The sequence below is a fragment of the Hemicordylus capensis genome, chromosome 6 (genome assembly GCF_027244095.1).
Source record: "Hemicordylus capensis ecotype Gifberg chromosome 6, rHemCap1.1.pri, whole genome shotgun sequence".
NCBI classification, from domain to species: domain Eukaryota; kingdom Metazoa; phylum Chordata; class Lepidosauria; order Squamata; family Cordylidae; genus Hemicordylus; species Hemicordylus capensis.
The window spans coordinates 70,623,084-70,647,685 of record NC_069662.1 but is presented as its reverse complement, the minus strand read 5'-3'; the positions used below and the strand labels follow the sequence as shown (position 1 = coordinate 70,647,685).

At 44.0% G+C, this 24,602-nt stretch overlaps 2 protein-coding genes across 4 annotated transcripts in view; one reads left to right on the top strand and one right to left on the bottom strand.

Annotated features, from left to right (window-relative positions):
- Positions 1–318: 318 nt before the first annotated feature.
- On the bottom strand, positions 319–16,287 carry CCDC127 (coiled-coil domain containing 127). Of its 2 annotated transcripts, none has more exons than XM_053262682.1 (4): positions 15,997–16,287; positions 12,298–12,378; positions 11,695–11,823; positions 319–10,846 (listed from the first exon to the last, which is right to left on the bottom strand). In XM_053262682.1, exons 3-4 carry the CDS (start codon positions 11,813–11,815, stop codon positions 10,170–10,172), a joined length of 798 nt encoding a protein of 265 aa, XP_053118657.1. In that variant the 5' UTR covers positions 11,816–11,823; positions 12,298–12,378; positions 15,997–16,287; the 3' UTR covers positions 319–10,169. The 2 variants fall into 2 exon arrangements, with proteins under 2 accessions (XP_053118657.1, XP_053118656.1); XM_053262681.1 differs by having other exon boundaries at positions 16,035–16,287.
- Positions 16,288–16,595: 308 nt separating this feature from the next.
- Positions 16,596–24,602, top strand: part of SDHA (succinate dehydrogenase complex flavoprotein subunit A) — a 31,628-nt gene continuing 23,621 nt past the window's right edge. The window contains exons 1-3 of one of the 2 annotated variants that reach the window (XM_053262777.1): positions 16,646–16,751; positions 19,995–20,056; positions 21,662–21,742. Coding sequence is in view for 1 of the 2 variants with exons in the window: in XM_053262776.1 (XP_053118751.1) it covers positions 16,683–16,751; positions 21,662–21,742 (150 nt within the window). In the remaining variant the exon portion in view is untranslated. Of the gene's footprint in view, positions 16,752–19,994; positions 20,057–21,661; positions 21,743–24,602 lie in introns of both variants that reach the window. The other variant, XM_053262776.1, reaches the window with a different exon arrangement.

Below are 24,602 nucleotides of genomic sequence, written 5' to 3'. Positions count from 1 at the left end.
ACAGGATTTGTGATCCTGTATCAACAGAAAATGTTCTCCAGGCAGAGGTGGTAAATCGATTCAGAACTGAGTGCACACATTGCTCTTTATCCTAGCAAGGAAATCAAGTTAACACATCTTGAGATTTATGGGACAGCAAATGTTGATTCAGGCCAGCAGTCTTCACTCAATGTTCTCTGTGATAGTGCTTTCAGGAGGTTACAAAATTAGCATTTATTTTACATGCTTTTATTTTATATGGTTGATAGGCAGCTCAGTTATGCAACTTGCATCTACAGTGCTCACTTGCAGACTTAAAAAGCATTGGCAAGACAAAGGTTTGAATTTTGCACAATAATTTATTTAGAGATGGTTACAGTAAAGTGAGCAAATATGTGCACTAAGTACAATGACTCTTATGCCAAGAAGATAAAAATACTGGCAGGCCAGCAAGCAGAAGGAGTACGGGAGGTGGTACAAGGAGGAGGATTCACCATTATAAGCAGATTTAATGTTTTGATTTATAACACAATTCCTGCAAGAGGGGATATTTTATCACCATCAAATCTCACACTAATAGTTTCCTATATCTAGATAACTCCTGTACAACAGAATAAGAGGTGCAAAGAAGCTTGGTTTGCATACTCAAAAAAGGTTGTTGAAAAAAAAGGTTGAAGGGAAAAAAAAAAAGATGCTCAAGTATTGTGAGTTCTCATTAAGCTCAGTGGTAGAGCATCTGTTTTGCACACACAAGGTCCTGGGTTCAATCTCTGGCATCTCCAGGGAGGGTTGGGAAAGACTCTCACCTGAAACTGGAGAGATGCTGCCAGTGAGAGCAGACAATACTGAGCTAGGTGGACCAATGGTTTGGCTTGGGATAAAGGCAGCTTCCTATGTGCTGGAAGGCACATGAAGACAGATGGCAAACCACTCACCCACCCACACCAGCCAGGAAGTACTGATGTTCTGGAGGTTGAGTAGAGATAGCTCTGGGATCATAATGATATGGAGAATTCCTCGAGCCATGGACTGATCTAGGCCTGGAAGTCTACGAATGCAGACCAGCAACTGCATCAGTGTCAACTCATGCAATTACTTTCTGGATCACAGCCTAGGCCCAGAGCCTACAATAAAGATCTAAAGCAGAAGCAGGCAGGTTGAGATCTACTAGTTCTCTGGACAATTTGTTAACAGCAACAAGAAGGCTTCCCCCACACCTTAAATTAGACTGCTGAAAGAAAGTGACAATAGCTGTGGGTTCAATTCTGGTCTTGAGCAGATTCCTGGATTAAGCCTCTGCCATCCTGCTTCTTAATTTTAAGTCTATCCAACAAGCTACTCTTATACCTGCCATCCATTTGTTGGACCTATGTTCTCGTAAAAAAGAAAGTGGGCCTGTCCACTCCAGTACAGAGCTACAAGGATAACTCCACAAACACAGCAAGTCAGTGGAGCACCCAGTCACTTCTGGCAAGTTCTGGCACACTGGGAAGTTCACAGAATCACAGAGACAGAGAGACCTTGTAGGCAGTGTTCCCTCTATCAGGGATTCCCAGATGTTGTTGACTACAACTTCCAGAATCCCCAATCAAAACAATTATAGCTGGGGATTCTGGGAGTTGTAGTCAACATCTGGGAATCCCTCTTTAAGGGAACACTGCTTGTAGGCTATTTTGCAACACCTCCCCCTGGCCTCCAGCTTGATGCTGGAAACATCCCCAATGAATGGCTGCATAGGCATTGCTATAACAACTCTAGCAAAGGAAAGCCCACAACTCCCTTCCATTGCCAAACTGCTTTCACCATTAAGAATTTTCACAAATATTTCTGTTATTTAACATAAGTCTGACAAGGTTTTCAGATTATTTAATCTGATCAAACACCTATGAAAAGGCTGAGTCTTATGACAACTCATTAGCCAAGGCAAACATTTTGAAGGACGACGAAGCACAGATGGATAAGTCACTAGCAAGTCTGGGCGTCTATGTTTCAAAGTGATTTTGAAGTAGTCCCCAGTCTTCATTTTGCTAATACTACCTGCATTTAAGTCCTTTTTCAAACTACTTGGCTTTTGTGTAAGCATACTACACAACCATGTGGAACATCAAGTTATCAAGAAGTGTTTTCCCCCATTAGTACCAGCAACAGAAGACCAACATACTGTTTCTTTTTTAACTAAGCAAATTAAAAAGTCAGATTTCCTATGTATTTTGCATGAAATAGGGGCAAACATGTATACAGCCATACTTTATAACGCAGTCAGAAAGCTGGCTGCAGGTACATACAGCATCAGGGTACCCAGATGGCTACAGTGGAGTCAAGATGGTTTTGTTTTTTTGCTTTTAAAAGAACAAAGACTAAGATTAGAGAACAGAAATTTACAAAAAGCAGTAGTTGGCTGTCTCCCAGAGGACAAACAGGTTGCTTACCTGTAACAGATGATCTGGTAGTGGTTCCATACATTCATAAGTAGTGGGTTCTGCACCTGCGTAGATCAGCTTCGGGAAGAATTCATTAGCTCCTTGCGATGCCAACCGCCTACTGCACGTGACTGCAGTACCCTCTAGTGGCGGTTAGGCATCTCAATGTTCAGTTTATAGATGGCCGACATAGCAGCCAGGTCTGGTTGGCATAGTATCTTGTGTAAGATGAAAAGAGTGCAGTGGCTTGCCAGCAGGGATGGACGGGCGGGTGTTATGAATGTATGGAACCACTACCAGATTATCTGTTACAGGTAAGCAACCTGTTTATCTAGATAGTGGTTCCATCATTCATAAGTAGTGAGTGAATTACGAGCTACCCAGTAGGAGGTGGGTAAGCCCTGCAAGTCACTGTAACACCCTCTTAAGGACATCCCGTCCAAAATCTGCAGCCCTAGCAGTACGCAGATCCACAGCATAGTGCTTTACAAACGTCTGGCGAGACGACCATGTCGCTGCTGTGCAGATATCCATGAATCAAATGCCTGATAGATGTGCTGCAGACGTGGCGTAATACCTAGTAGAGTGTGCCCTGATGGTAGCTGGTGTGCCGACCCCTTGCTGGTTGTATGCCATCTTAATCAGTTCAACTAACCAGAAAGACAACTTCTGGCGAGTAGGAGAATACCCCTTAAATTTGCCTTGCAAGCCAATAACTAACTGTGGTGTCTTACGAATTTCCTTAGTGGCCTTCAGATAGAGCAGGGCCCTTCGAACATCCAATGAATGCATTGCCCGCTCGAGCGCGGTTGATAGTTCTCTGAAAAAAGGTAGGCAACACAATTTCTGAAACAATGCATGATAACCCGTTCTGGATAGAACTTTGTATAAGGCTCATCTATGCAGAGCGCACGCAGCTCACCCACATACCTTGCTAAGGTGACGGCCACCAAGAAGAGAGTCTTCAGGGTTAAGAGCTTCAATGAATCAGCTGTCAGTGGTTCAAAGGGCAATTCCGTCAGTGACGAGAGCACTAAAGAGAGACTCCACTTTTCAGCCGGCAGTCTAACTGGCGGGTATAGATTATTGATGCCTCTCAGAAAGTCCTTACATCTTGGATGGATGAAGACTGTCTTTCCGTCCCACCCATCATGGTGTGCCGATATAGCAGCCATATGCACTTTTATAGAGACATTTGCCAGGCCGCTTTGTTTCAGAGAGGTTAGGTAGAGAAGAACTGCCTTAAGGCTTGCTTCTTTGGGGTCAAATCCCCTAGAAGTGGCTTGTGCTTTAAATCAACGCCATTTTGCTCGATAGCTGTGCCTCATGGTGAGCTTATGTGTGTTGAGAATTCTCCTTAGCAGCCGAACCTCCATACAGTGAGATTCAGCATGGATAAGTTGGGGTGAACCACCTTTCCTTGGTCTTGGAGGTCCTTGCAGTTCTAGTCTCAGCTTGTAAGCTTTTAGAAACCAAAGCTGCAGCTTGCGCATTCGCAGCTTTGCATATAATACGGTGGTGGTACAAGACGCCATCAGACCAAGTATCACCTGAACAGTTCTTGCCTTTTGCACCGGCTGCCCTTGGCACAAAAGGACAAGCACCCTCAGGCGGGTAAACCACTCCTTTGGTAGAAACACCCTCTGGGCTGACATGTCCAACAGCGCCCCAATATAACAGGGGTGTCTTGCAGGCTGAAGAAAGGATTTCTCCCAGATCCTCACACCCAGGTCGTCCAACAAGGACGTCACCAAATGCACATCCTTTTGCAGTTGTTCCCGTGTACCGGCCATCAGCAGCCAGTCGTCTAGATATGGATAAATGGACAGCCCCTTTGTTCTGAGATAGGCTATTATTACTGCAACACACTTCGTGAATACCTGTGGGGCGGTGACCAGGCTGAAGGGTAGGACGTTGTATTGATATATCTTGTTTCCCATGGTGAAGCGGAGATACTTGCGATAGTTCTCTTGGATGCCTATATAAGAGTATGCATCTTTCAAGTTGAGCATTGCAATCCGATTCTCCCCGTGGAGGAGTGAAAGGATGGCTTGCAATGTTGTCATCCTGAATTTTTGTACCTTGATGTATTGGTTCAGGCCCCGGAGATCCATAATTGGTCTTGGGAACTTGAAAATAACAGGAATAAAATCCTGACTGGCTGAGAGCCCACTGGACCGGCGATATCGCCTCCTTCATCAAAAGCTTCTGTACCTCCTCCCTCAAGACTGGGGTTTCCGGAGTGTACTTCACGCCCAGAAACGGAGGATACTCCTCAAACTCTAGCGCATAGCCCATCGTGACTATGCGTAAGATCCATTGGTCCGCGGTGACCTGTGATTTTTTCCATTGCTCCATGTCGTCTGTCTTGTCTGAAAACAAGCCCACTCCGTCAAAAGGAAGAGTCTCAATGCGACTGCACATATCTTGCTGGAGACCTGTAGCGCGCAGCCAAACATGCCTCCTCAGAATTATGGATGACATCAACGTGTGGGATTCAGACTCAGCCAAATGCTTGGCATTAGCCAACTGCTGACAGGTAGCCGCTGTAGATTTTGCAAAAACAGACTCAAATTTCTTCACAAACTCACCTGGTTCCAGCTTAGCACGTTGATCTAACAATGCCTCCCAGAGGAAATGCGTATACCTCACTTGACAGTCTACATAGTTGGCAATCTTGATGGACAAACACGCCATCGAATACGTGCGCCTCCCCAGAACGTCCAGCTTACGGCCCTCCTTGTCCGCAAGTGTGGTGTGCCTCTTGCCATCCATAGAAGTCATAGCACAGTCCACCACCAAAGAGTTGGGAGTAGGGTGACGCACCAGATAAGCATTCTCCTCCTCTTGGATACGATACAGAGCCTCTAAGCATTTTGAGGTGGGCGCTGAAGTCTGGAGCACCTCCCACGCTGATTTCGCCGCCCTGGTGATATGAGGCAGCATAGGCAGATAGACTGGTTTCAAACCAGCTCGCATCATATTATAAACTGTTATTTGGCCGTAATAAAGTGGATGGATGGATGGATATTATAAACCGGGTCCTCCAGGTCAGTGGTCTTTTCTTTCAATGATAGACCCAAAATCTGAGCCATCTCAGCTATCTGCTGATGGTTGCCCTTCATCTCCTCATTAGGCGACGTTGATGGAACAGCCGCAACATCCGAATCAGGATCAGGTAAAGCCTTGGGATCGTCCGGATCAGGCGCAGTTGAATCAGAGGTATAGCCATCCTCCTCCTTCTCAACATCACCGTCATCCGAGGGTGCAGGTGAGTTGCCCACAGCAGTCGATATAAGAGCACGTGTTGTCTGTGTTGCCAACTGGGGTGGTGTGGGTGCAAGAGGCGGCTGAGGCCGTGGCACATTAGCTTGCAAAGAAACGGTATGCCGTCGTGGCAATGGTGCTGTAGCCTGAACTGCCATCTCCACACGCTGCACAGGTGTGAAAGCTGTCTGGACAGCTGTCTCCTTCTTGACCCTGAGGGTCTGTTCTTTCTCTCACAACCACTCCCTAAACAAAACGTAATCTCTGCCTGACAGGCGAACCAAGTCATCCCAACCAGCACTGGGTAAGAGTCCAGTGACTGGTGTGCCCCTAGCTGAAAAGGATGGTGTCTTGGGTATTGGAGTCCTGAGTACTGGCCCAGGGAGGTAGTCAATCTCCTGAAATCCTGTAAAGGTTCCTGCAGAGGGTGTACTTTCCTCAGAAAGCAGCATCTGGTTTAGGCGACTAGCATCACGCTCCTCCACATTGCCAGGTGTCGCTGGGGACAGCTCTGTAATAATTTCTTCTATAACAATAGGATCCACAGCTACAGCATCATCCTCGATTTCGAGTTCGACATCGGGGTCTGCGTCGAGCTCTGTATCCAAAATGATGGCGACCGTCTACTCCAACGCTGTCGTCCTTGACGACGATGGGAGAGCCGCGCTAGCGGTCACTGCAACATCGTCTTGAGGTAGAGTCCTCGATTCTGAAGAGTGACCTCCAGACTCCTGCCGGGATGTCTTCAATGTTGACTGGTCACGATGCTGAACGGTGTGCACTCTGGGCACAGAAGTCAGTGGTGAATGATAGGGCATCGGAGCCGGAGATAGGGAAGCTGCTCGACGCCGAGGGATCACATAGTCCTGTAGTCCTGAGGGAGAAGGAGTAAGTTCCACAGCCTGATCCCAATGCTTATGTTTAGACTTCTTGTGGGTAGATCCGTGTGCTGAAGAATTCTCCTTGTGCTTCCTTTTCTGACCACACCAGCGCTCCTCTGGACACTTAAAGGTTCCTGAAGGGTCCAATGCCAAAATACTCAACGCCGTGGCCCTCGATGTCGAAGCGGCAGATGGCAAAGTGGCAGACGTCGAGATTTTATTCGACTTTCCAAGGTCCTTAGATTGTGTACTCGACACCAGACCCGCAGCCAAAGTCACCGGGGCAGGTTTTTTAGGCAGCAAAGCCTGCTCCAACAAAAACACTTTTAGATGTGCAGCACGATTCTTTAAAGTCTGTTTACTAAAAGTTACACAGACGGAGCAGGATTTCATATCATGCGACTCCCCTAGGCAAAACAGACAGAGTATGACCATCTGTTGAGGGAATCTTTCCGCGGCAATTAGTACACCATTTAAAGGTAGTCTTGCCAGAATTACTCACCTTACCAGGCTTCCCTGGCTGCTCCTTTCGAGAAAAACAGTAGTTGCTCTGTTCCTAGGTCGAGGGGGGAGTTCCGAGATCGCGGTCAAATCCGAAGGAGTTAGAGAAAGAGTAGTAAAAAATGTTCCAAAGTTCAAATCAGAGTCCAAAGTAACGCAAAAACCGAGGGAAGTCTGTGAGAATAGTCCAAAGCCGTAACCAGAAGTCCAAAAACCTTTAGAACAAATTACAAACTTTCCACATGAGGAGCAAACAGTCTCTGAACACTGATCGCTATGGCAGTCAGAAAGAAACTGAACGTTGAGACGCCTAACCGCCACTAGAGGGTACTGCAGTCATGTGCAGTAGGCGGTTGGCGTCGTGAGGAGCAAACGAATTCTCTGCGCAGGCGCAGAACCCACTACTTATGAATGATGGAACCACTATCCAGATCAAGTCAGTTCTCAACTACAGGATGCTGGTCCTTAAGAATAATACCAAATACCAACCAATACAAACTTGAGCAGATCTTATCATAGTAGGGCAGGCAGAGAGATGAGGGATGAAAGCGAGTAAAAGAGAGAGTCATAATTGTACACCTATCCTAGGCTGGTCTGTGAGGCTGGAGAGCAAGGATAGCTTGAGGGCGACAAGACAATGCATTTAGCAGCTCTATACTGAAAAAAACAGGATTTGTCATGTATCAGCAAAAGTGTTCTCAGCCGGGCAGAGATGGTAGATTTTCACTATTGCCAACAAATACAATTTATATGTGGCATCTCATAGCATAATGAGAAGTTCATCTCCTGTAGATAGTACATGTGTTTTGTGGATGACACCTTGGCAGCACAGATCAGCTGAGCAGTCCTAGATTCTTTCATTAGAAAGAGGGCAAGTGATTCTAGGCCTAGATGTTTTGGGAAGAAAAAAGTTCAATCTAAACCCAAGTACATTTGATTTTTTAATTTAAATCAGAATCCTAGTAAACTCCATATGAATTTTTTAAAATCTAAAATACTGCTTCAGACCATCTGTGAGAAGACAAATGTACCATCAGATCTGAAATGGAAAAGATGGTTTCCAAAAATGGATGCATGCATGCAGAGTAGCTTTCCCCAAATGTAACCTCAAGACAATTCTCTAGGAGTATGTACTGAGACATCTCTACTAGACTTTTTGTGTACATGTCTAATGATAGAGAGGTGTATAACTGAAATTTAAAATCAGTTAAAGTGAAACTTATAGCTAATAGGTGCCAGTATTACATGATTTCATCTTCAACTATACATGAAATGGCAAACAAGCAATTTTCCCCTTACATGAAATGTCTTAAATTAGCCTTGCAAATAAATCCACAACAGGTTACCAGTCCATAAAAACACATTTACTAGCCAGCTGCCCACACACATCTATGTCATTTGCAGCATGTCAATAGACTGAACTCCTCTCCCTGCCCACCCCACAACTCTTCCCTGCCTGCTCACCAGGAGACTCTTACTTTGCTATTTACAATATCTGGCTATTTACAAACCTACACTGAATGACATGTGGCACCAATCACATCCACTTTAAATTCAGGCAGGAAGTTCAGATGCAATGCTTATTTTTTTAAAAAAAAAAAAAGGTGCCAGGATTCAAGCCTGCCTGATAGGCACCTTCTTGGCTGGAAAGCCTTCCCCTCATCCTAGACATATGGGGGCTTGTGGTTGCTCCAGTGATAAAGGCACTCGTCACTTGCTTGGGGCACTATCTTCCTGATTACTTCTCATGCTGCAAGGTCAAACCAATTTTTCATGTCAGAGCACAAGAGGATCGATTCCTGGTTCAAATTAAACCCTGATCCCATACTTCTTGCAGCTTTTTCCCAGTTAGTATCAACTGGCTATTCCCAGCCCAGCTACACAATCAGTCAAGTGCTATTTGCAAGCATTGGGTAGCAGCCAGAATAATACTTCCATTAACAGAAGTTCCACTCATGTAGTTTGGGGGTGGGGAGGAATGATTTTAACTGATCCACTCCCCCTTTTATTCCGTGTATCCCAAAAATCTGCTTCCAAGGGTTCCCCAATCCTCATTTTCGGAGGCACAGAAGGGAGGGAGTTGGTGAAAGTCACTCCCCCTCACAAGTGGAACTTCTTCTGTTTAGAGAGGTACGACACTGTAGGCTACCCATTAAGCAGCAGTGGCTGGTGCGGGCACCGCTGGGTGGGGTGGGGATGGCAAGAGACGCTTTAAAGCCTACATAAGTAAGTGCTTACCTCCACTCCCGCCACACTTGCAAGCTGCTCTGAGCAGCAGTGCACCGCCTGGCACTCCCGGGGGGGAGGGGGGAAGGGGGGTTGGCTCCACCACTTACCTGCTTCTGTGGAGTCGATCCTCTGGCAGCGGCCAGGTGAGCAGCAGAGAGTGCTGGTGTGGCCGGAGTGGAGGTAAACACCTACTAATTTATGCTGAAAGGTGCCTCTCGCCACCCCCGGCCACTACTGCCATTAAATCTAGCCTAATTCAGATCAGAAACAACTTATTTTAAAGCTTGATTGTACACTGGCAGAGGTATTTATTATTATCATCAACATTTTATACCCCACTCTTCCTCCAAGGCGCCCTGAGTACTACATACTTAGGTTTCTCCTCACAACAACCCTGTGAAGTAGGTTAGGCTGAGAGAGAAGTGACTGGCCCAGAGTCACCCAGCTAGTTTTATGGCTGAATGGGGACTTGAACTCGGGTCTCCCCGGTCCTAGTCCAGTACTCTACCACTACACCACGCTGGCTCTCATATTTCTCAGTCTTAATGCTGTAGCCATTCCCCCTCAATTTGACAGTAGTCATTTTCAAGAAATGTGGGAAGATTTTGTCCAGAAAAAGGGTTGCCTTTGCAAGTTGCTTTGTCTTGCAAGTTGAAGTCTTCTCCTTTAGCCGAGTACCCTGGCAAAGTCAAGTCAGAAGTCACTCCATGCACAGAGCACTGTGGTTCTACTCAAGTGGCATGTGTCTTGGCCAGTCAGAAGAAGAGGCACTGATCACATATTGTCTCAGGTGAAGACACACAAATGTGACAGTGAAGAGGGAAGACTAATATACATACCAGAGGAAATAACCCATATCCGATAACCTGTAATGTATGCATGGCCACATCTTTTAGTCACCACTTCCCAACATAACCTTCTCCACCCTCTTGAATTTTTTCAGCTCAACAGATAATTCCCAGTATCGGAGATAAAGCCACATTAGCCTTCCATTCTGACGTTTATTGGTGTTTAGCAAATTGCTGCAATAGGTATCGTATCGGAAGATTTCTTTTAAGCCAGCTTCCATTTCCAGATCCAAAGCAACTGGGTCAGTTGCTGCTCTAACCAGCAAGTTTTTCTCAATTTCTAGTCGCCGCTGTCTTGGCAGTACTAAGCTGCAGTAGATGTCCTGCCTTTCTGTAAGTGCCTTTTCAAATTCTTTTATTAGGAAGGTAGCATTCTTGCGCCACTGCTCTTCCTTCTCCAGGCAATTCTGATACAAAGCACCAGCAGCTCCAGAATTCTGCAGAATCCGCTTTTCTTGCTCCAGTTTTGCACGTTCTTGTTCCAGAGTCCTCCTTTCTTCTACCAGTTTACGACTCTGGGAGACGAGGGCTTCACGATAACTTAGTGTTCTGTTCTGTTCCTTTTCTAGTTCCAGCTCTAAGTGGGCAACTGTACGGCGGTTTTCTGTGATTATATCACGATATTTAGACTCAAGTTCTCTTTGTACTAATGATAGCTTTCTATACATGTCTTTTTTCTCTCTTTCTATCTCTTTCTGACACTCTCTGGACCAGATCCACCCTGCAATGCACAAAAATCTCACTGTAATATTCAATTTAAAAAGTCTCCCTCTAACACCCCCCCCCCCAATCTATGGGTACCTTCTCCACCCCCACCAAGAAACTGATAGGCGAGTGAGTTATGCCAAAACTTGACCAAGACTGTATTGCTGTTCCCACTGGGGAGGCAGGGGTTAACGAGTGCTGTGCCATGGCTTGCAGAAGAATGAGCCAGTGAGTAGAGCCAATGTTGCTGGCCTTTGTTAGAGTCAAGATACACTCCTTGAAAGAACTGCTTGCCAATCAGTGCTATAACAAGACCGGCCAAAATTTAATACACATGACCCCAATTTTCTTCAAGAGTGGTTGCCATGTAGCATGAAGAGCTGCTTTTGGCAAAACACAAGCCCCAACCCCTGTGTGTGCATCTAGCTGTGCTGTTCTTTGGATCCTGGCCATTGTTTTTAATATTGCCTCCACTGGAGCCTTATGCAGAAGCCAGCAATAGTACACAAATATTTTGAAGCTAGTGTCCTACAAATGCACTTTCCCATATTTCTGGGAGAGATTGTATTAAGGACCTGAATACAATATACTCCTTGGGAGCAAAGATACAGATAGTAACAGATAATTCCCATTTCATATAAATGACCTCGATTGCACAAGGCCTGCATACAATGCTTTTTTCCTCTGTTCGTTTTGACCTTGATTGTCATCCCATTTTAAGTTGGGTCCATTCCAATGGCAGATTTCTATGGACTTCCTAGCCTAAGGAGCTCAGTTCTGCCTGCGTGAATACTTGCCAAACCAGCACATTACAAACTGCAAGGTAAAAAGAGATATTCTGGCTTTATTTCAAGTGTCACTTACGGAAGGCAGCCAGCCCCAGCATTGGAACCAACAAAGCATAATTCCATTTGCTTCCATGGCCTCCATCATCCCTGGCATTGGGCTGGATGTTCCAATTAGGAGGGTCATTTAAATTATTCATGGACGATCCTTAAAATGAGACAAAACAAACTTTGGTATCCAAGATTAATTATAAAAAACACTGTCATCTCTTAATCTACATACTTACCAGTACAGTTCTCTGAAAAGCAAGCAATATATGTCCACCAAATGACAGAGACCTGAATGGAAGAGCCACTAGGAAGATCGGCAACAACTAAGAGAGCTGGTGAGACCAGCCTCAAATCCCTTATGTGTCCCTAGCAGACTTTTCTCCCCACTTTCTCCTTCCTGTAGTTCTCCTTGCTCTGTCACCCTTGTGGCGATTCCCCCCACTGGATTACCTAGGAGTAAAGGACATCCAGAGGGCTTTTTCCCAGATAAGAAGATGCAGGTTCCCTAGCACACAGCCCATTACTTTCTCTTCAGACTCATTTTTAAAATGGCACTTTCGAATATTCACAGCAATGTCTTAAACATATATATAAGACCACCAACACAAAAGATAATGGAATAAATCCTTACCTTTAATTTCTCTAACAGCTAAGCAAATTTGGTCATTCAGAAGACCAAGAAAGAAGCCTCTTGATCAAAGCCATTCTAAAACTAAAGTTAATGACAGAATGGAGTTAGTGTCTTGGAGTTAAAGTTAATAAATGGTTATTTAGTTGAACTCCTAATCTGATATTGTTGTACAAGACAGAATTTTACTTGCTAAAAACAATAATAGAGTCCAACTGATGGAGAAAGCACAGTCACCTTCTCCCAACCCTCACCCCAAGTAAAAGAATACACGGAGATCCAAATTCATCTCAATGCAAGCCCACAGACCTTCATTTCCTCTTCAAATTGGGGTATTTTAAATCTAACATACCACAGATTTTTTAAAAATTCTTGGACAAGATACTATCCCTTGGCTGTTATATTACAGCCAAAGGGACAGTATCTTGTCTAAGAATAAAAATCCATACATATGATCATCTATGGCTATTATCCTGAGTGCCTTTTCAGTTTTGTCAAACTTGTGATTGGCAGCACTATTAAGAACAAAATACATGTAGTTTATTTTGATGGTGTGTGTACACGTAGGGATTTCTCTAACAGTCATTTCAGAACTGCTTAGGACATAGCACTTGTACTGCTTTATTTCTTCTTTAATAAGACATGGTTTAACCACTACAAAATAAGGCAGGATGGATCACAAAGATACTTGCAAGGTTTGCTAGTTATTCAGTGACTATTGTATCATGAGGGTAGGAGGGCTGTGGGCCACCTCCAGCCTCAAAGGCAGGATGCCTCTGAGTACCAGTTGCAGGGAAGTAATGGCAGGAGAGAGGGCACGCCCTCAACTCCTGCCTGTGGCTTCCAGCGGCATCTCGTGGGCCACTGTGCGAAACAGGATGCTGGACTAGATGGGCCTTGGGCCTGATCCAGCAGGGCTGTTCTTATGTTCTTACACAAACTGAGGTTTGCTCCTGCATCTTGCCTGGGGTAGTCTACGTACATGGGTGATGGTTGAAAAGATCAATAGGCTACCTACTAAGGACTGGTTTTACACAGGACTACTTATCACTTGATTCACACATGAAAACATTGACATTGCAATGTTAAGTCCTAAACAGAACATTTATAGCCAAGATGTCACCCAAAACAGTTCTCTTCAATTGAGACAGTTCACATAAGCTGTTCAGCCTCAACCATATAGCCATCAACGAGTGTTTCATGTGTACATGATTTGCTTTCTCTACACTCTGCCCTGGCCTATGCATGCAGTAGAATGAAGCAGAAGAATGGACTGTATTGTGCAAATGCAGGGTGACATTTTAGATTGTTCCCTGTAACACTCGTGCTAGTTTTTCCTTGCAATCAGGGACGAGTGTTCTGTCCTGTCTGCTAGTTTTCTACTTACAGGGAACTCAGGTATGCAGGAGTATTTGAACATGTCAGCCTGCAATCTGAAACAGTGCAGCCCATTCCACCAATTCATTTGGCTACATGTGTAGGACAGATGTACAACATCTCAACAATTCACAACCGAACATGCAAACTAGTGCCACTGAAGAGTACTCATGTTTTTGGTGACAAAGCGATATTAAAGTTGTTCTGGGGATGTTAGCTACATAGATTCAGTTTCATTTAGAGTATGTGTTCATTTTACTGTATCGACCAACATAGTCTTCACAAAATTTAGAATTATGGGAACAATATAAATTAATAGTTCTCAGGAGATGTTGAAACGTAGTATAAGAGAACTCAAGGTAATATCACATCAGTTCATAAACATCAGATGGTGAACATACAGGTGTGAACCAGTCTGATGTGCAGAGAAATACAATAGTGCACACAAACACACACACCCCACTAACGAGCAGAGGGCGCTTCAAGACAAGCTCATTCTCTTAAGCACAAGGTTATAGGCCACTGGTTTTATAACCTTGGGTGTGCAATGATAACCTTTGATTTAAAAAATCATTTTTTAAAAATTTACATTAGATATTATTTAAATTGGATTTTAAAATTTTCTTAAACAGATGAACCTAGGTCAAAGATGATATTAGCAGCAGTATATGGACATGACAACAAACCTGCTCAAATCTATTCTGCAAGTCATGTACATGTACACACACAGAGAAACATAGGAAGCTGCCAGTGCTGGACTAGGACTGGGGAGACCCGAATTCAAATTTGAAACTTCCTTGATGTGACTAGATTTATGCTGCAAACTACAGTAGACAGCGGATCTGTACTTTAGCCAAAGGGATTACTATATGCTATCAAGTATACTGATAACAGGATAAAGAGCCAGCGTGGTATAGTGGTTAGAGTGCTGGACTAGGACTGGGGAGACCTGAGTTCAAATCTCCTTTCAGCCAAATACTTGCTGGGTGACTCTGGGCCAGTCACTTCTCTCTCAGCCTAACCTACTTCACAGGGTTGTTGTGAGGAGAAGCTCAAGCATGTAATACACCGCTTTGGGCTCCTTGGAGAAAGAGCGGGATATAAAGTGTAAATAATAATAATATACCAAGTCAGAACATAGGTCCTTCGAGCTCAATATTGTTTACAAAGACTGGTCTATTTAGCTCAGTATTGTCTTCACAGACTGGCAGCGGCTTCTCCAAGGTTGCAGTCAGAAATCTCTCTCAGTCCTATCTTGGAAATACCAGGAAGGGAACTTGGCACCTTCTGCTCTTCCCAGAGCGGCTCCATCTCCTAAGGGGAATATCTTATAGTGCTCCCACATCAAGTTTCCTCAATCACAGGCAACCAGGGTGGACCCTGATTAACTAAGGGGACAAGTCATGTTTGCTACCACAAGACCAGCTCTCCTCTCTTTCTCACACACAGCCCTTACCTCTCTCTCCAAAAGACAAAGAAGGTCAACATAGCCTCCTCTCTCCCATACACAGGGGTGAAGAAATGTTGGCTCAGTTTATCAGCCAGACTAAATATTTTACTTGTCAGATGGTTCCTCAAGCTATGTTGGTCCATTACTCATCAGGCATCATTTTTCACTCACCACAGCCCTGCCCATACCCTCTCTCAAGATAAACCCCAGCCTAAGCTTTAGCTTATACAAATGTGTTAAATAAATAATAAGTAATAGCAAGGTCTACTGAGATGGGAGAGGGCACTTTGCTGACAGCTCCCTACAGCCAGTGCTGTGTTGTTTATACAGATCCCTGCACTTCAACAGGCTTTCACAGATACCTGCTATACTGTACCACTGAATCATTTGGATCTACTCTTTCTCATCAACCTCAACCTCAACAGCAGGGACTTTGGCACAGTTGACACTGAGACAGCAAGTCTGGGCTTTTCCACTCTGGACTGTAGACAGAGATTCATTGAATACTCCTCTACTCTAAAGAGAAAAATCCCTGCGGGCAGAGATCTAGCATACCAAAGAAAAGGCTAGACTAGAATCCATCGCCTAGCCAAACTAAGATCATTTGGTAATGGTTAGAGAGTCTTGGACTAAGAACAGGGAGACCCGAGTTCAAATCCCCACTCAGCCATGAAACTCACTGGGTGACTCTGGGCCTGACTTCTGGACTCTGACTTCTCTCTCAGCCTAACCTTCTCACAGGGTTGTTGAGAGGAAAAATATAACCATGTACACCACTCTGGACTCAGTGGAAAAAAAGTGGAATATAAACGTATAAACAAACTGGGTCCCCAGTTTGACACCCCCCCCCCAAACCTTTGCTTAGGGGCACCTACCTACAAGGGGAAGCCGAACAGACCAGGCGCCAGCTTACCTCCCCAATCAGAGCGGAGTGCGGGATCCGCAGGGCCCACATTTCTCTCTCCGTCAGTTCCCCGCCACGTTTTTCATCTGAAAACTCTCCTCGTTAGCCCGAATAGCCACGTATACATTGTCAAACAAAATAAATACAAATCTAGGCAAACAAGGCCTCACAGACCACAGATAAATGGAGACGCGGGCAGACTCAAAGACCATCTTCGCAGGACTCAAAAACTAACAACACCCCGCCATCTTCAGCCGGCCGTTTGTGCTAGACGAGTTTTTATTGCGCCGGCGCAGACTGCCCTCCTGCCCCGCCCATTTTGGGGAATGAACCATTCCAAAGGGAAGGCGTGCGCGCAGGGAAGACATTGCTGTGTCCCTCACAGACTCTTTCAGCTTAGTCTTACAAAAGCACAGGACTGACCATTCCTCTGTCTTGAGATGGGGTTCGCTTTGTTATGGTTAGAAAAAAAATCTTTCCTCTTTTATGCTTTCAAGACTTGTCGCTTTCTAACCCCCTCCTCTTTCTGAGGTTAGTTTGTCTCGCCGGTGACGTTTGTTCCGCCAGGGCACTCTTCTCCTCTGCGCACGCGCAGTAGCTTCATCTGCGATACCTATCCTCCCTCACTGATCACTCACTCCCCCAGCCAAGTGCAAAATGGCGGCTACTGTTGCGTTGACTGCAACGGCCTCGCAGGGGCTGCGTCGGTTGCAGTTGTTCCGTGCAGTAAGTGTGTGATGGGGCGTGGAGAGGAGGACCGCCCTGCTTCTCACTGGGCTGTCGGGTGGAGGCTGGGAGTTTCCGCCATCGTAGGGGAGGATCTCGGGACAAGCGGTCAGGGACAGGTCGAGGACGGTGATGCTAAGCATAAGACTTCGCACTCGTTTAAAGTGTTCAGAGCTCCGCGCATACACTAGCTTGTTCGTTTATTTATTTGTTTACGTGGTTATATTTTTATTCCGCTCTTCCAGTAACCCAGGGCGTTATTAACGGTCTCCCGGTTGTGCCGTCACAACAGTCCTGTGAGGTAGGCTAGGTTGAGCAAGAGTAACTGGCTCATGGTCACCCAGTGATATTCTTGGCTGAGTGAGGAATTAAACTCGAGTTTCTCGCTCCAACTCTTGGCACACTATTCATCACACACCCTGGCATTGCAGTGCAAATGTAATTCTTATCGCAATCCCTTAAAGTACGATAGTATTATTTTATATGGCAGTTGGGGAAAGACTGTCGTCGCTTTATTCTCCTGACTGCTGCATGATGATCAAGAAGATGGTGATGCTCATGCATTTAGTTGTGAACTCCAAGATAAAGAAATTGTGGAAATCTCACTGGGCCAAAAGTTATTCTCTATCCCCTCCCCACCCCACCCACCCCCTTTTTTTGGTGGTTGCTACCTATCCAGCCCCAAGCAGGGCTGCTCTAATTTCAATACATGTAGGGGCTGGCAGGTCACCTTAAGTGGTGCAGCGGGAAAATGCTTGACTAACAAGCAGAAAGTTGCCAGTTTGAGTCCCCACTGGCACTCTATCGGGCAGCAGCGATATAAGAAGATGATGAAAGGTATCCTCTCATACTGTGTGAGAAAAGGTAATGGTTAACCTCTCCTGTATTCTACCAAAGAAAACTGCAGGGCTCTCTGGGTGCCAGGAGTTGAAATCGACTTGGCGGCACACTTTGCTTAGGGGCTGGCAGACATTTGGTGAATGCTTCAAAGGTGAAGCTTTCCCCACTTCCATCAGTATTCTTTCATGCTGGGGAAGTTGTACCTGTTGAATTTGTGCCTGTTACACACTTGTAGAAGGTGCACAAACTGCTGACAACACCCAAAGGTGTTTAGATCAAATTATGCTCCTGTTCCTCTCATGCTGCAGAAAGGAAATGTTTCCCCTCTCTAGGTATTCTTGATACATTATCTTTTGCAGGGTATCGTATCCATTTGGAATGTTTGGAGTTGCTGCTATAGTGCAGAGCCTTCGGCTGCCTCTCTGGCAGGTTGGCATTGCCACAGGGCTAAGACTTCTTCCTTTACCTGGCTTGAGGACACTAGGCCAGAACTGACACTGTTAGTACTGTTGTTGTTTAAGGCTTAGTGTAGTACTTCAAAGATAAGTTTTTCTTTCTTTCATAAACACAAACATCTTGGAAGTGTTGGGTGTAATACCATCACTAAGACAGTTGTTAGATTCTCTTTGACCTACTTGTCACTGAATTGGTAGACCTGTGTCTGGGCAGTACCACAACTGTGGGTGTGGGGTTCATGTACTTGAATAAACTTCTGTATATTGAAAAAATATGTGCCTATAAAATCTAGTATATCATGGAGAAGTCTAGGCTAGGCTAAAATTCTTCTCTTTGACATACTAGTTTTCTAGGTGTAGGGATCTGGACAAAGTGTGGATTCTCTTAAATTTAGCAAGGGGTTAGCTAGTGTTCTTGCTAATCCCAGCACACTGTCTTTCCATCTTAAAGGTAAAGTGTGCTGTTTAGTCGGTGTCGACTCCTGAAAGCATGCTGACTTTCCTGTGACTGTTTGCTGCTCTCTCTCTCTTTTAGTCCATTTGGGATGGGGAGCCATTTCCCCCCATTTCTTTTACTATGTAAACAACACTGAGAACTTTTTTGTTGAAAAGCCATATGTAAACATTCTGAATAAAATACGCATTTTCCCCCATGAAAAAGTTTTATTTAACTGCTATAGTTCTAAACAGTCTGAGACTGTGGATGCCTTAAGAATAATCTCTACCTAGGTGTACTTACTCAGCCACTTTGATCAATATCATTGGCCCTTTTCTTTGTCCCTCCACAATCTGAGGAATAGCAGGCGGGTATGCAGGGGAGGGCCTTCTTGGTTGGAATGTGTGTCCATTGTCTGGAGAAATAATGCGCATGACAATCAGAGGAGCAGTTGAAGATAACGGGGGCAAATGATGTAATGCATGAATTAGAAACTATATATGTTGAGAGACCAAGATGAAATGGGATTCCTCATGCTAAAGCTTTCTTCCAATAAAGTCCTTGCAAATTCAGATATCAAAAAAGGGGATCCAGTCCTGTGTGTGCTGACACCACGCATGGGTTCATGGGGGCAGCGCTGCATGCAGCAGCGGAGAGCAAGTAAGGGCCTTACATGCTCTTTTTTTTTTTTAAAGATCCCGCTTGCTGCTTCCCTTCTCATGGCACCAACCAGTTTGGACCTTGTGCATGAACCGGTTCATGCACATCCCTACAACACACATTTCCTCTTGGCTCATCAAAAACTAACTGCAGAATGATCGACAACTAACTGCTATTTTGGTCTGATTAAAGACTCATTCTAAGGTTACCCTGGTAACCTGCTTCTCTGCAAACTGCAGCCCCTTATATGACAAGCACAGCTGCACAGTTAAAAGAACATGCATAGGCCTTGATTGTAAATGTTGATATCTAAATTTGTAAGAACTTTACTGGAAGTTTTACTGGGTCTTTCAGGTATTTTTATGAAACACTTGAAAGCATAGTACTGAGCCTGGTCTGAAGCCTGAGAAATAGTCCATTAGCCTATGTTTTATCATCTAGGTAAAGGTAAGGTGTGCCATCAAGTCGGTTTTTGACTCCTGGCACCCACAGAGCCCTGTGGTTGTCTTTGGTAGAATACAGGAGGGGTTTACCATTGCCGCCTCCCACACACTATGAGATGATGCCTTTCAGCATCTTCCTATATTGCTGCTGCCTGATATAGTAGCAGCAGGGATTCGAACCGGCAACCTTCCGCTTGTTAGTCAAGCATTTCCCCACTGAGCCACTTTATCATCTAAAGTGAATGCTAAAATAATATCCAAGTGTGTGGGCTAGGCTTTTCTCCTTAAAATATGGGAGGTCTTAACTATTCCTGTTTATTAACCAGTTATATGTTCAGGAAATTCTGTGACTTCTGTAAAATAAGCTTGTTTATCATAGGAATGCTTCTTCTTTCTGTTTTGCTTATAGAAGGCAGGGTGTGTTTAGTGAATGTTGGGGCTTTCCCTCACTTCAGAGGGCTGAATTTACAGGTACATAATTGAATATTCTTACTATTGGATTATGATACCTCTACCAAGTAGATGTTTGGATTCTTCTGTTCATAGTTTTCAATTTCTGACACCTATCTTGAGTCTTTGCTGTGTAATCATATAGATCCACTTATCACTTAACAGCAGTGTAACTTAATTGGCTCCTCAGCAAACCCAAAACAAGATGAGAGGAGAAAAACCAAAATAAAACCAGAAAGTTGCAATCCTGCCATCCGCTACCAACAGGACAGCATGCTGATGATTTCCCTAAATGGGAAAGTATGGTGGAGCCAATCCACTCATGGTGATCGGCGGGGGTGGGGGGGGGTGGAGCGGAAGCCCCAATGACATCACCATACAGTGAAAAAACAAACCATTATCTAAAATAGATAACCCACCTTACACATGGATGTAACAGCACATTCTATTGCTGCATGAATTAGTGTAGTAGAAGGAGTAAGAAGTCAGAAACAGAAAGCTGCCAGGTACCTCGCCACACAGGGGTTTGAATCCCCATATACCAGAAACGCACATGTGTGGGTGTGCATGCACGGACACACAGAACACTAATAACCACCTTTTTCCATGCATAACCTAAAGAGAAGAAAGATAGTTGCTTTTGGAGGGAGGAGGCAAAAGTGCTTTTCCTGCAACCCCAGAAGCCCCAACTGCACTCTGGCAAGGAGAAATACAAGTAGCTCACTACACAAAGACCTGAAATGGAAGCCAGGTTAAATCAAGCCCAGGGAAAATGGTAGAATTAAGGCCATACTCACCTCTTGCATGACTGGCCAACAATGTCCATGTCAGGAGGGGACATGGGAGGAGGCAATTCTCAAACCTGTTCTGCCCAATCTACAGAGCAGTGTTCTAACCACCCAGCCACAGCAACAGAAAGACACATAATTACATGCCAATACTTGATTTTTTGAAATATCTAGTAATGTAGACAGGCATTGGAGTGCTTGAAATAATTTGACTGTTGGTTAATGATTTTCTTTTCTGCAGTGAAATGCGTTGATGTGAATCAATTCAAGCAATAAAGCAAAGTAAAGTTATGTTAGCTTTATCTGAGCAAATACGATAACACAGTAAAACATAATATCAAACTTCATTAAATTACTTTGGATCAAAAGCATCATATACATTACAATATATTTGTTCAGGCTGTTCCAGGTTAGGAGGAGCCCAGAAATAGATCTGTATTCTCCAGAGTAAACTTTTAAAGGTAGCAGTTATACAGGTGTGCAAGTTGTACCTGGACAATCTGGAATTAAAACTCCCAATTTTTGTTAAAATAAAAGTAATGATTGAAATGGAATCTGTGCATGTTCTAACAGTTTGGCTTTTCAAGATGTTCTTGACCAGTGGGGGAAACTTCAGCTGTTGAATTTCCACCTGTTGTGTAACTATAGCAGAAACAAAAGGTGGCAAATCCAGTTGCAACCTGAAAGCATGCATTTACATCCTATTCAATATTATATAATTTTGAGTGAGTGCACTTTGACAAGGGAGTGTACTCTCTCTCTTTAATGATAAAATCTTATGGTTAAAATGTTTTGGTCACATCAGTGTTAACACTTTTTTTTTTTGGTCTTAATTCAGCAGGGGCCAGCAGCTCTGTTTCGAAACTTTCACTTCACAGTTTATGGACATAAAAATGTATCTGCTAAAGTATCTGACTCAGTAAGTTTCTTGGTCTCATTCGTAGGCATTATCTGATTTTAACCAGTACACAAGTCAGTAATACTTTTTTCAGATGGGCACCTCTAAGAAAGGTAAGTCAGTGATGCATGCTAGGCCGGTGGAAATCTTCAGCTCTGAACATTGAAAGCTGCCCTCCTGGCACTGCACTGAAGTGACTGTTGGCACTGGTCACCTTTGTGCCTTCCCCAGCACTAGTGGGGGCGCCTAGAGTGAAAGAGAGCCCTGCCAAGCCCTCGTGCTATCTGGAAAGTACTGGGAGTGCTGTGCAGTGTAGTCCTTCCCAACGTTCCCCATAGGCCACTATGGGAAAAGTACTGGGAAGGAATACAAACCCCAGTAGGGATGTGTACAAATTGATGTTTTGGATTAGATTTGTGCCGAAGTCGATTCACCCCTGACTTGTTTTGTGTCCAAATCTGTCTCACTGAATCACCCCAGATTCAATTTGGATTGGATTGGATTCAATTCGGATTCAGATTGATTCGGACCACCAAATTGATTAGGAGCACCAAATTTGGTGGTGGGTAGGTCTCCATGGGTGCCACCTGCCACCCAAATTTGAAGGCAGTGGGGCACTTGGTTGATTTTTAATGATTTTTAAAAAGTTTTTACTGCTTTTGTATATCTCCGCCATAGGAAATATTGGGGATTTGAAGTCACCCTATCCTAATCCTAACATGGATCCCCAGCTTTAATTTTTTTAAAAAAGCTAAGCTTTTTTTTTTTTTTTTTAAAGCTTGTAGAAGTGGAGTTATGGAGCAAAATGTGTGGTCACTATTTTTCAAGTGTTTGGATTCTTTGGTGTCTAATAACATTTCCTCACCTTCATTTCTTCTGTTCATTTTGACTGTCATTGGACAGTGCCAACTGTCAACTACAGCCCCTCCCCCCCCATTGGGGTACTCAATTTATTTTTTAGAAATTTTTGAAGTGTTTAGATTCTTTGCTGTGTTCATTACACACCTTCATTTCTTCTGTTCATTTTGACCCCAACCCGCAAGCCACTGGGTACTCTGTTTATATTTTAGGCATTTTTGTGGTGTTTAGATTCTTTGGTGTGTAATAAATCCTCATAGGGATTCATTATGAGGAAAGGTTATTAGACACCAAAGAGTCTAAACACTTGAAAAAATTCCCAGAACATGAACTGAGTAGTACCTCACTGCCTTGCAGGTGGGAGAGGGTGTAGTTGGCACATGGCAGTTGATAGCTGGCACTGTACGAAGACAATGAACAGAAGATAAGAAATGAAGGTGTGTAATGAATCCTCATAGGGATTCATTGAGGGAAAGTTATTATACACCAAAGAATCCAAACACTTGAAAAATATTGACCACACATTTTGCTCCATAACTCCATTTCTATACAAGGGCTAGAGCTTAGTTAGTTTGTTTTTAAAATGAAAACTGGGAATCTGGGGGAATTAATAGGAGGAATCTTGAACTGATTAGAATAGAATCTGGTGAGATTCAGTTTGGACCTTAATCTAGCCAATGGACGACGGGCAATTTGTTCTGTCTCCAAATCGCCCGAATCAGCTAGATTTGGGTAAAAATTGATTTGTACCCGAATCGATTCACACATCCCTACTTCCCAGCATACTTTCATAGATGGCGCTGGGGCTCAGCTGGGCTCTGGTGCTTGGGAATGCACAGCGTTGTACTGAGGTGACAACTGGGAATGGTGCCAGAAAGGCAGTGCAAAATATTAGGGTTTAGATATTTTCGATAATATTAGAAACCAGCTACTAATTCGCTACTAATTTAGCTACTAATTCATCTTTATTCAAGTAATGTGTATTAGGTACTATACAAAAATAGAAAAAGCAAATTCCTGCCAGTGGGCTTATCATCTAAAAAACAAGAGACAACAGAAGAGGGAAGAAAAGGGAGAACTTTGCTGTAGTTGGAAGAAAGTGAAAGAAGAAAGTGCAAACATTGAGTGCAATTAAGTGCAACAATCAGCCTAGGAGTAGAAAAGAAACAAACAAAAAAATGTATATAAAAGGAAATACAAGAGAAAAAATAAGAAACTTTAATCATTTTTTAAAGTGAGACAAAGAGGAGCCCAGTCAAATATTTAAAAGGAGGGGGAGAGAGGGAGAGCATAGAGATGAGAAATAACACAAAGTAGTGTAGGTTTAACAAGAAGATTCTTATTTGACTGAAAAGGACAAGGGTGGGGGGAGGGGGCTGGAAGCTTCTGAAAAAATAATAGTATAGAAAAAGAAAGGAACTGATAAGGAGATCATGCTATGGTCTTACTTACATTTCTTCTCTTAGCTTTTCTGGAGGAGAATTGTGTACTTAAGACAGAACAGTAGAGGAGGCTAGTGAAGAAACAGAAGTTTAACACAATTGAAATGTGAAGAAAGAAAAGGGTGTGAAGAAAGAAAAGTTAAATGAGCAGAAGAGATGGAAAGAGAGATCATCATTTTAAGCTGAGAGATGGCAAGACTGATGAACAATTCAATTTATTTCAGTCTATGACCAGCATAGCTGCTCAACAAAACATTACAGTAGTCCACACTAGATAGAGTGAGGCTCCGAGTAGGGATGTGCACGGAACCGGGCAGGGGTGGTTTGAAGGCGGGTGTGTGTGTGTCGGACTTTAAGGGTGGGGGAGTGTGTACTTACTCGTCCCTCCGCTCCCACCCCCCATCGGTGCTTCGGGGCAGCAGCGTACCTCCCTGCTGCCCCGTCCCCTCTTCGGCTGGAAGTGGCTGGAAGTACCTAGCACTCATGCACCGAGCAAGAGGTTTGTTGTAAACCGCCCAGAGATGTAAGTTTTGGGTGGTCTAAAGATATGTTAAATTAAATAAATAAATGAATAAATAAAA